This window comes from Felis catus, chromosome X, assembly GCF_018350175.1.
Source record: "Felis catus isolate Fca126 chromosome X, F.catus_Fca126_mat1.0, whole genome shotgun sequence".
Taxonomy (NCBI): Eukaryota; Metazoa; Chordata; class Mammalia; order Carnivora; family Felidae; genus Felis; species Felis catus.
This window is the reverse complement of record NC_058386.1, coordinates 16,373,713-16,385,955: the sequence shown is the minus strand read 5'-3', so window position 1 is coordinate 16,385,955 and position 12,243 is coordinate 16,373,713. Positions and strand designations below refer to the sequence as shown.

General features: G+C 39.3%; 1 protein-coding gene across 5 annotated transcripts in view; it reads left to right on the top strand.

The window, feature by feature from the left end:
* Window positions 1-12,243, top strand: part of RPS6KA3 (ribosomal protein S6 kinase A3) — a 120,887-nt gene that overhangs the window by 54,361 nt on the left and 54,283 nt on the right. For all 5 annotated transcript variants that reach the window (XM_045051261.1, XM_004000334.6, XM_006943611.5 and 2 more), the window contains 2 exons: window positions 6,275-6,391; window positions 11,979-12,060. In XM_045051261.1, coding sequence (XP_044907196.1) covers window positions 6,275-6,391; window positions 11,979-12,060 — 199 coding nt within the window. The remainder of the gene's footprint in view (window positions 1-6,274; window positions 6,392-11,978; window positions 12,061-12,243) is intronic.

The following is a 12,243-nucleotide window of genomic DNA, read 5'->3' as shown; positions in this document are numbered from 1 at the left end:
CCCTACTTAAGATTCTCTCTCTCTCTCTCTCTCTCTCTCTCTCTCTCTCTCTCTCTCTCTCCCCCTCCCTCCCTCTCTCCCTCCCTCCTTCCCTCCCTCCCCCTCTCCCCCTCTCCCTCCCTCCCTCCCCCCCTCTCCCTCTCTCCCTCCCCCTCTCTCCCTCTCTCCCTCCCCCTCTCTCCCTCTCTCCCTCCCCCTCTCTCCCTCTCTCCCTCCCCCTCTCTCCCTCTCTCCCTCTCTCCCTCTCTCCCTCTCCCCCACTCATGCTCCCTCTCTCTTTAAAAACAAAATAAAATAAAATAAGATTTGCCAGAATAAGAATTTCAGTATGAGGGTGGGAAAATAAAATCAAGGAAGTGTCTCAGAAAATAGGAGAGAAAAGATAAGTGGCATACAGGATTCAATCCCAGACATACAATACCCAACTAAATAGAGGAGTTGAAAAAAGACAAACCCTGAAAAATGGATGGAAGGAAATTATCAAAGAAATGTTAGATTTCCCCCAAAGGCAAAGAATTCAGGTCTTTAGATTATAAAGTCTCACTAACCATCTAATATTCGGAAGGAAAGAAGACCCATATTTATCTCACTAATGAGGAATTTCAGAAGTACAAGGACAGAGAAAATTCTTAAAGCTTCTGGAAAGAGGGGCGCCTGGGTGGCTCACTCAGTTAAGCGTCTGACTTTGGCTCAGGTCATGATCTCGCTGTTCGTGAGTTCGAGCCCCACATCGGGCTCTGTGCTGACAGCTAAGAGCCTGGAACCTGCTTTGGATTCTGTGTCTCCTTCTCTCTGTGCCCCTCCCCTGCTTGTGCTCTGTCTCTCTCTGTCTTTCAAAAATAAATAAATGTAAAAAAGAAATTAAAAAAAAAAGCTTCTGGAAAGAAAACCAGTTCACCTTCCCAAAAATGTGTATCCGGCTAACATCACCCATTTCAGTAGCAGTCCTGGCTGTTAGAGGGCATTGGATCATTGGTGTCAATGTTCTGAGGCCAGATTGTTTTTATTCTAGAATTTGGTACAAAGCCAAATTATACAAATGTGAAGACAAAATAAAGATATCTTCAGATGTGCAAGCTTCAGAAAGTTTTTTTTTCTACATCACCTTTCTTAGGAGGTTACAAGGGAGTAATCTAAGAAAGAGAAAGGGGGCGCCTGGGTGGCGCAGTCGGTTAAGCGTCCGACTTCAGCCAGGTCACGATCTCGCGGTCCGTGAGTTCGAGCCCCGCGTCAGGCTCTGGGCTGATGGCTCAGAGCCTGGAGCCTGTTTCCGATTCTGTGTCTCCCTCTCTCTCTGCCCCTCCCCCGTTCATGCTCTGTCTCTCTCTGTCCCCAAAATAAATAAAAATTGAAAAAAAAAAAAAAAAAGAAAGAGAAAGACATGGGAAACTGAGAATAGTGGATTCGACCAGAAAGTCACTGTAAGAGATATCCGGAGGTAATAGCTGCGCAGCAAGGCCTAGAGAATAACCATTCCTGATGGGAGAGTAAGAGAGTGCTCTCAGAAGAATGGGAAGTATGGTAAAGGGTTAAGGAGAAATTAAGACTAATGGTCAGATTAACCTTTCCCTCCCCCCAGAATGATGGGGTGGGGGTGGGGGCTGCTGCTGTTACAAACAGGGGAAAAAAAAACATGCAAAAAATTCATGGTCCCAATAGAACTCAAAGTAAAATGTATCATGAATTTAAGCATTTGATGAAATGGTGGTTTTTTAAGTCCCCTCAGATTGTTTTGGAAGTCACTGTTACAGGCCCATATAAAAGGAAATTTAAATGTACTTTCTAGCCTACATTTAAACAATATATTGTCATGAAAATATATGTGGATGCTGGCTTATAAGCCTTCTGCTTTTAAAATCAGGCTGTGGAGACAACGTGAAGGATTTGGCTCTGGTTATAGCAGACAATGTTAATTTTCTTAATATTAATAAAAATGTAAAAATACGATCAGCAGCAGATTGGGGAAGCTTGAGAGAAAAAAATGTACAGGCACTAATTAGCCTCCTTTTACAAAGTGAGGAGTTAGGATTCTATCCAAAACTAAGAGAAAACATAAGTTTGGGGCACCTGGGTGGCTCAGTCCAACTCTTGATTTTGGCTCAGGTCATGATCTCAGGGTTTGTGAGATGGAGCCCCTGTGTCAGGCTCTGCACTGACAGCTTGGAGACTGCATGGGATTCTTTCTCTCCCTCTCTATCTCTGCCCCTCCCCTGCTCAGGCACTCTCTCTCAAAAGAAATAAATAAACATTAAAAAAAGAAAAGTTTATGTAGAAGTAATATAATTATCAGACAGTGGAGAGAAAGATGATAAAAGGATATAAGTGAATCATCTAATTTTTAAATCAGCAGGAATTGTCTTGGGGCACCTGGGTGGCTCAGTCGGTTAAGTGTCTGACTTTGGCTCAGGTTCGTGGTTTGAGCCCCGTGTCAGGCTCTGTATTGACAGCTTGGAGCCTGGAGCCTGTTTCAGATTCTGTGTTTCCCTCTTTCTCTGTCCCTCTCCCACTCGCGCTCTGTCTCTGTCTCAAAAATAAGTAAACATTAAATTTTTTTTTAAATAGGCAGGCATTGTCTTAAAGTTAATCAACCAAGGAATTATCAAAGTAAGTGCAGAAAGAACTAACTTTTGTTTAAAGGCCTAGGTATGAGGGTGAAAGGAGACTTGCTTTTCATCATAAGGTATTCTGTCACTATTTGATTTGTCATTTGTGTGCACATATTACTTTAATTTTAAAAACACGTTTAAGGAACAGGAAATAACCCAGGTTGATGAAAGGTTACATGTAAGGCAATGTTGGAAGAAAATACCAGAAAACTAAGTTGCAGCCGTATTGTAGAGGGCCTCAAATTCCAAGGTGAAGCAGTGCATTTAATTTGGGAAAACTCAGAAGAGTGTTTGAGCCATCTGGTCATATGACTGAAGCTGTCTCCTTTTAGAAAACGAATTTGTCAGGAGGATAAATTGGACTGGCAGTGGCACAAAGGAGCATTCTGAGTAACCAAGCTAGTTTCAATTTTCCACAGGAAAGGTAATGAAGGATTGTACCTGAGTGGTGCTGTTGGAAATGGAAGAACGAAAGAAAGAAAGAAAGAAAGAGAGAGAGAGAGAGAGAGAGGGAGGGAGGGAGGGAGAGGGAGGGAGGGAGAGGGAGGGAGAGGGAAAGAAAGAAAAAAAGGAAAGAAAAAGAAAAAGGATATTTCCATTACCATGTTTGATACATGGTAGATATTTTAGTGTATGTTGAGTGAAAGGATCAAAGGGAGATTCCATGGTTTTTGGTAACTTGTTTGACAAGAGAGGAAAGGAAGGGTAGTCATCAAAGATGAAATCTTTCTTAAATAGTTACTGCTGTTTATTTTGATATCCATGACCTGATTGTAGCTCTCACTATGAAAGTAAGGCTTGATTCTGTATGCCTGCTACAAAATGCAAAACATTTTAACTAAGTGATGCCTTCCCTGTGTTGCATCATTGTGACACACAACTATAGTATTTGTTATGAAATAAAAGATGAAACAATATTGCAACCTAAAATTAAATCCCACTTACCCAAGAAAGAAAACTGGTAAGACATATAGAACCTTGTAGAGTATAGTTCTTCACAGCCTCGTGATTTAAGGGCAAAAATGGCTGTTAGATTCCCATTGGGCTCTTGAACGGATGATTTTTTCCATAGGAGGCTAACTGGCACATTGCTGGAATCCAACCCATGAACTTGGCCTCTTAAGTCTGTAATCCACTAGTCTTTAAAATGTGATGTGACAGCACTTGGGTTACAGAAAAGGAGAACTTGTTTATAGTTTCATTCCATGCATAAGGTATATAATTTAGCAATACAAAAGTATATATAATTTATAAGCCAATAAGTGTACAAATATTGGGTATATGCTAATTTAATTTAAAAAAATTATTTTTTGTTGGTAAGGATATGCTACCAAAGGTTCTGAGACATTTCTCTAATCACTTTAGCTAACTGACCCAAGAGATACAGACCAGTTACAAAGATCAAGGGAATAAGTCTGTATGTTCCTGCCATTGATCTTGGATGGGGAACCACCAGAAGCCTATGACATTCTCAGTGTGGAATAATGCTAAAAGCCTTGTTTTAGAAGTCACTAGAAGTCAGAACCTGGAATTGAGCCATAAGTCTACCAGTTACTGGCTTATGTTCTTAATCTCTTTAAACTTCAGACTATATTCAAACCATTTGACCTTTAAAAGGTCTGTCAAATTTCTAGTGGGGAATGGGGGAGTCTGTAGAGAATTCGGAGATGTTTTTGCTTGCTCTGAGGTATACTCCACCCTGTTATTATCAACTCTAACATTGATATGTAGTTAGAGATTTGTCATGAAGCATAAGATAAAAATGTGAAAAAGTACCTAACCCAGAGTTGGTACATGGTAAGTGCTTAATAAATATTTGCTGGATTTTAATCCAAATCTTACTTAATTCCACATATGCACTGTTCTTTGAAAGTTTTCTTAAAAGAATTTAGTAATTTGCTTCCTGCCTTTGCTAATATAGCTACAAATAGCTATCGTTCTTGAGCCCTTGTACACCAGTGTCATTTGCAGAGAAGGGGTGCCCAGGAATGGGGCAGAGTCTCAGAGTCAGGTAATGCTTGATCCTACCCTAATACCTACTGCACAAGATGTTTGTGAGAAGTACAGGGGGTAGTGCATGTGAAATTACAAAATAAAGGACTAAACCATATTAGGAGATTGTTTTATTGTTACCAAAGTTCTGAGAGAGTCCAACATGATTAAGCTGCCTCACTGTAGCACAGCCTACAAACTTGTGTCTTACAGAGTAAAATGCTGGGCCTGGATGTATTTTTTGACCTGTTATAGGAGCTTTTCTTCCTTTTACTATTCATTTTCAAAACCTGCCACATTAGGATACCTAATATTCTTTTTCAGAAGTCTTTGAATTCCATATATAGCCAACATTCTGTCTCAGTGTTAATTGAGTTCAAACATTTATGTAAAACAAGAATAATAAAAATAATGAATTATTTGTGTACAGCACATTTAGATTCTACTAATAATACTTAGGCACTCAGAAAAATAACATCATAGGCCAAAAAAAAGAAGTAAAAACAGTCATTGACAGTCTGAGTTTTGTCTTATTGTAGTTTTTGGCTGTAACATATAGTACATGTCTTGATTAAATAAGGTATACTTAATCTGCTAATCCCAGAGTGAATAAGTAACTGAAATTCTGTGTATACTTGGATGTATTTTCAACCTTTCTCTCCTTTCTGATACTTTCGCTCAGATATACTGAAGCATCCACTGTCTTTAAAAATCTTCTTAACCCCGGGGCACCTGGGTGGCTCGGTTGAGCATCTGACTTCGGCTCAGTCATGATCTCACAGCTCGTGAGTTCGGGCCCCGTGTCAGGCTCTGTGCTGACAGCTCAGAGCCTGAAGCCCGCTTCAGATTCTGTGTCTCCCTCTCTCTCTGCCCCTAACCTACTTGCATTCTGTCTCTGTCTCTCTCAAAAATAAATAAACATTAAAAAAATTAAAAATCTTCTTAATCCCAAGACCTTCCACTGTTCATTATGCTAAATAGTACTTTTTTTTTTCCTATGTCTAATCCTCTGTCCAAATGGTAAATCTTTTTGGGTTTTGTGTTTTAGAGCTATTCCTTTCTCCACTGTCAGATCTCAAGTAGTCCTAGAAACAGAACGTATCTTAACATATTTCCAACAGAATAAACTTCAGCATACTGATTCAAATGGCTCTGCTGAGGATAGAAATCTCTATGTTTGCCTTGGAATATTTTTCAACTCATCTCCCAAAAAGTGTGTGTGTGTGTGTGTGTGTGTGTGTGTGTGTGTGTGTGTGTGTGTAACATTGGTTCTACCAAATACAAGCACATGTCAAAGCACAGCAGATTACTCCAATCTGTTTTCAGACTTCTTTACACCCTCTGCACTCACCCCATGAAACTATTTGTTCTAATTATCTCCAGTAGGAAGAATGAAGAGTTGGAAATACTCAGTGCTAATGTCAAGTAGAAGTTAAATTGGTCTATGTAGTGGGCTGCTATTATTCTCTCTTACATTTAAGTTGAAAGTACGTTGTGGGTAGAGCATGTGATTCTTGATCTCAGGGTCATGAGTTCAAGCTCCATGTTGGGCATAAAGCTTCCTTAAAAAAATAATAATTTGAGGATTTCTAATATGATATGTTAAATTTATATTTCTTAACTTTTAGCTGGAGAAAGTATCTCTGACTCTCTTTTCTTTATATTTGCATCAACAGGAAGAAGGCAGTATCAAAGAAATTGCAATCACACATCATGTAAAGGAAGGACATGAAAAGGCAGATCCTTCCCAATTTGAACTTTTAAAAGTATTGGGACAGGGATCATTTGGAAAGGTAAGTCATGAGTGTGTGTTTTTAAAAAGTTTTTGGGGGGAATTCATGTGTATTTAGTACAGATGGGGAATGGAACTATTTTATGAAATACTGATCTCCCTACAAGCAGTGTTTCTATGTTCTTCCATTTCTCACTATCAGTAAGTGTTGGAAAGTGAATAAAGTCATTGAAAAGTACACTGGAAATGTTTGTAAATTGGCAGTATTCACTTCATATTCATTTTATCTTCAAGAACATGTGACCTCTCTAAGGGGCGCCTGGGTGGCTCAGTCGATTGCGCAGCCGACTTTGGTTCAGGTCATGATCTCATGGCTCATGAGTTGGAGCCCCACATCTGTGCTCACAGCTCAGAGCCTGGAGCCTGCTTCATATTCTGTCTCCTCTCTTTCTGCCCCTCCCCTTCTCGTGCACTGTCACTCTCTCTCTTTCTCTCTCTCTCTCTCTCTCTCTCAAATGTAAATAAAAATAAAAAAATTTTTTTAAAAAGAACATGTGACCTCTCTTAATTGCACTTTGCAAATGATTAAAAATCAAAAAATATTCCCTTTGTACACTTTATGATACTCTTTTTGAGTCCTCATGTAGAATTGGAAGGTGCTCTTGCAGATACATTATCACAATATGTCTCAGTTTTCCCTCCAGACTATCCCTAATACCCGTAGAAAGTAGATGAATACTTCTAAGGAATTAGGGTGGGGATTGCCAATATGAGTCATGAAATTTTGGGGACTTACATCTTGTCTTTAAAATGAATATTGGGGCACCTGGGTGGCTCAGTCAGTTAAGCCGCTGACTTGGGCTCAGATCATGATCTCACGGTTCGTGAGTTTGAGCCTACTGCATGTGCTCACTCTCTCTCTCTCTCTCTCTCAAAAATAAATGAATATTTTTTTAAATTTTAAATATAAAAATAAAATAAATTTAAAATGAATACAAAGGTTGCATTGTATTCAGTGATGTCCAGGTTTGTCTTTACTATCAAAAAATGTTTCCCAAACCCACCAACTAAAATTGTTCCGCAAAATGCAATATCTTCATTCTTCTGCTAATCCGTTTCTCAGTGATAGGAAAATTCTGAGACTGCATTCAACTTGCACATTGCAGTGCTTCCTTACCACCTCCCTGTGAGGAGACATTTGAAGATAATGTGCTTTGCAAACTTCAAAACAACACTTGAGCTTCCTTGTGTATTTTAGAGGGACTCTTTAGCAATTCTTGGTTAATATAGGTAATTTATTACAGCTGTTAACCTCTTTCAACCCCCCCCCCCCAAAGTGATGCTTTTAATTCACATATAGGTTAAGTAGGCAGCATAACATAATGGTTGCAAGTTTGGGCCCTATAGGTCAGTCAGACTTGGATCCGATTTTTTTTTCCTTCTGCTTAACTTGCTTCATGTTCTTGAGCAAGTTATTTAACCTCTTAGAGCCTCATTTTCCTCCCAGTCATTAAGTATTGAAATTCCTCAAGGTTCCATTCTAGGCTTCCTTCTCCTCACTCTACACTCCCTACTAATTATTTTCTCTATACCCACTATCTTAATTATAACCCATATACAGCTGTCTTAACAGATTTCTATCTCCAATCTAGATCATGCCTCTAAGCTCTGAACTCTGGACAGCTGCATATTTTTTTCTCTTAACGTGTCTCCAAGGCAGTTTAAACTCAACATGTCTAAGACCAAACTCATGATTTTCCCCTGCCCCCCCAAACCTGCCCTGTTTCATTTTTCTCTGCAGCTATGAATGGTATCCAGTTAAGCCAAAAACTAGGGAGTCATTTTTGACATATCCTTCTACTGCCTACCCTTTCCTCTTGCCACCCCCCCCACCAATCTAATCTGTCAGTAAGTCCTATTGATTTAGTAATGATTTCTCAAATCTTGTCTATCCTGTCCTCCTCCACTGCCACTCCTCAAGTCTATGGAACCACCATTTCTCCCTGGCCTATTGAAGGAGGCTCCTAACTGGGGCTTCCCAAATTTATTCTTTTCTCAAGCCACTATTTACATAACAGCCAACAAGAGCTAATCTTATACTTTAGTAGCCTCCCTTTGTCTTTAGGATAAAGACATATTCTTAAGATATCTGAGGAGCCCCTTTTTGTGCTGCCTAGCTACCTCAGCAGCATCACTTTATGTATTTTTCACTACCTGTGTTCTGGCCACACTGTCCACCTTTTTCAGTTCTTATGCACCAGGCTCCATCCCACTAGAAAGCCTTTGCACATGCACTTCCCTCTGCACGCAACACTCCGCTCCACTCCCACCCCCTCATCTTGTTAACTCCTCTCATGCTTATGATCTCAAAGAGGTCTTCTCTGCCATTCTGACTAGGTCATATTCCTCTATTTTACCCTGTCAGAACATCTTATACCTCATCTTCACAGCACTCACCACAATTGCAGCTTTTCATTTGTGTAGTTGTTTATTGGCTGTCTCTTATATATTCATTCCATGAGTGCAGGGGACATGCTTTGTAACATGTCTCAGCATTGAGCTGGCAACACAGTACCTATCATATAATTCTGGAAAGAAGCAATGAGTAAATAATAGTCCTGACCTCATAGGTTAGTCGTGAGAATTAAATAATATAAGGCCATGCACATAATATCTGCTGTGGAGTTGTATTATCCTGCAATGCATTACAGATAAACCCAAATAGATGGGTTCCTTTCTATACATTAGATTTTCAAGGAATAGAGTATTTAAGTTGCCAGAAGTTAGCATGCATCTCCCTTTATTTCTTTAAAAGTAATTTAAATACCTTACTATAAATAGCAAACATTAAAAATACAGCGTCTCCTTTCTTACTCATCCTAAAAAGTCAGCGTAAGCCAAGGAAACAGGAATGACCTGTCAGAGCTTAGAATAGCTTCATGGGGGAGTTCGAAAGGTCACAAATGCTCTGGTGGGGGAAGATCCGATGGCATCTGGGACCGCTGCTGCTCCTGCTACATTGACTGGTAACCTGCCAGAGGGAACATTAATAGTGCCCTAAGCAGGAGCACAGAACTGGGTGGCTGGCCTGGTTCTCGTTCCAATACATCCACTGTGACACTAGTCAAATTATTTAACCTCGCTAAGCCCTAGCTTGGGCAGTTATAAATAGGCATTGCTCAGTCCTCCTGCCTCCAAAAATTATCATGATGATGTATTACAAATGCTTGTGAAGGTCCTTTGCAAACTAACATGTGCTGAAAGTATTAAGGTAATCTTTTTTTTTTAAATGATTTTATTTTTGAGAGAAAGAGAGCATAGGGGGGAGGCAGAGAGAGAGGGACATAGATAATCTGAAGTGGGCTCTGCTCTGACAGCAGAGAACGTGATGTGGTTCTTAAACTCATGAACCATGAGATCATGACCTGAGCTGAAGTCGGATGCCTATCCAACTGAGCCACCCAGGCAGCCGATGTGGTAAAGTACTTTCAAAGAAGGGTGAAGAAAGCTTGCAATCCACAGGGAGAATTTTTCTTGTACAGTGGCACAAAGAAGCTTGGTTAGGGAATCTTAAGAATAAATATTAGAAAAATCCTAATTATCTCCACCTAATTAAAATTTATTTCTGTTCAAAAATACTAATAATCGTTGCTTACCTTTAACATTTGAATGTCATTCCATCTTAGGAACCTGATTAAGAATGCTTTTTTTCTCCCTAGTTTGGCTCTGTGCTAACTGGCTACAAGGAGCTAAAGAGTGGAGCATCACAGAGGGGGATAGGATGGGGGGTTTGGTTTGGGGAGAGGAACCTCCAATGCATCAGGGTTTCTGTGCAAGTTGTGGTGCTCTTTACTAGGCTTGAGGTCATTGCCAATCACCTTTAGCACAATTTCTCAAAGTGAGGAACTCTGCCTTGCCCTAGAATCAGTTGAATGTAGTATTTTTTTTTAATTTTGTGCTAATAACCTGGCATGCTAGTGCATATAATTGAGAGCTGACCTTAAAGTTAATTGTTGATTATAATTGCTTCTCTTCCCATCTGTGGCAGCTCAATAACACTGCTAGGTAGAAAAAAGAGTTGGAATTCAGGTCCATTTAGCAAGTATGTGTAAAGATTTCATGAAAAAGATCATCAATCACTATGTGGTACACCTGAAATTAATATTACCCTGTATGTTAACTAACTGGAATTTTTTAATGTTTATTTAATTTTTTTGAGAGAGAGAGAGCACGAGAGAGCTCACGACTGGGGGAGAGGCAGAGAGAGAGAGACAGAGACAGAGAATCTGAAGCAGGCTCTGCACTAACAGCTCAAAGCCTGACATGGGGCTTGAACCCACGAACCATGAAATCATGACATGAGCCAGTGTCAGGTACTCAAGTGACTGAGCCACCCAGGTGCCCATTTTATTTAAATGGAATTTAAATAAAAACTTTTTAAAAAAAGATCACAAGCCTAATGATCAAAATGAATAGAAGAGATTTATAGGTGGTCTTGTATTAGCCATGTTATAGCACAACCATGAATTATTTACAGCAGACTTTATTCATTTTGCATAAATTTCACACTGTATTTTGAAAGCAGCTAAAAATATTTGGAAAGTCAAGAAGCTCAGTAACATACCTAGGAAGTGTGTTTTGCATATTTAGATATATGTGATAATTTGATTTTTGAAAGGTGGGGTTCTGGCTTAAGTCACATTAAATATTTGTGAATACAAGAAACAAATATAGAGAACAAACTGAGGGTGGATGGTGGGGTGGGAAGAGGGAAAATGGGTGATAAGCATTGAGGAGGGCACTTGTTAGGATGAGCACTGGGTGTTGTATGTAAGCCAATTTGACAATAAATTATATTTTTCAAAAAGAATTTAAAACTAGAATATTAAATAAATAACAGTCAACGGGGCGCATGGGTGGCTCAGTTGGTTAAGCGCCGACTTTGGCTCAGGTCATGATCTCACATTTCATGAGTTCGAGCACGGCATCAGGCTCTGTGCTGACAGCTCAGAGCCTGGAGCCTCTTGAGATTCTGTGTCTCCCTCTCTGTCTCTGCTCCTCCCCTGCTCACACTCTGTCTCTCTCTCTCTCTCTCAAAAATAAATAAAGATAAATAATCAAAATTTAAAAAAATATTTGTGAATAGCCTTCTTCAATGTAACTGTTTTAAGTTGTTCTGCCCAGCAATGAGAAATTTATGTGTAGTTTTCATACATAGAAAAGACCAATCATCAATGAATAATTGTATCAACAGAAAATTGTGGTCAAGGGGAACAACTGTGTGACAATTTTTATGGAATCAGAAGAATTTTTGTTTTGTTAAAAGCAGAGCAATGACCACCTGTGTTATACTTCAAACAAGTTAGACTTTTATCTAATTATGACATAGCTTAAAAATTTTTATTTGTGTCTTATATGTGACATGCTTTTCGAGAATTGGCAAACAACAAAAAGAAAGAAAACAATGTATTCACTTATGTTGACACCTCAAGTTATAGCCAGCTGTTACAACTCATTGTACTTATAATTGATACATAAGGAAAATCGGCCTCTACAGTGTATTAGAATCTTTCTAATAATAAACTGTATTATAGAAAGGGTCTCATTTTTAACAGTGGTGTCGTTTTCTTTCTCTCATTTAAATACAGGTTTTCTTAGTCAAAAAAATCTCAGGCTCTGATGCTAGACAGCTTTATGCCATGAAAGTATTGAAGAAGGCCACCTTGAAAGGTAAGTGCTGCGACTATTTATAACGTTTGTGTAGTGTAAACAGACTGAAAGGTCTCAGTAGATCTCCAGTGACTCCTAGGCCAGTTACTTACATTCTGAATCTGTTCCTATTACTGTCTTTAAATTTAGACTTTCTCTTAGTGAATTTTTCCTACTGGGCTAGGAATCATATGGCTAGTGAGA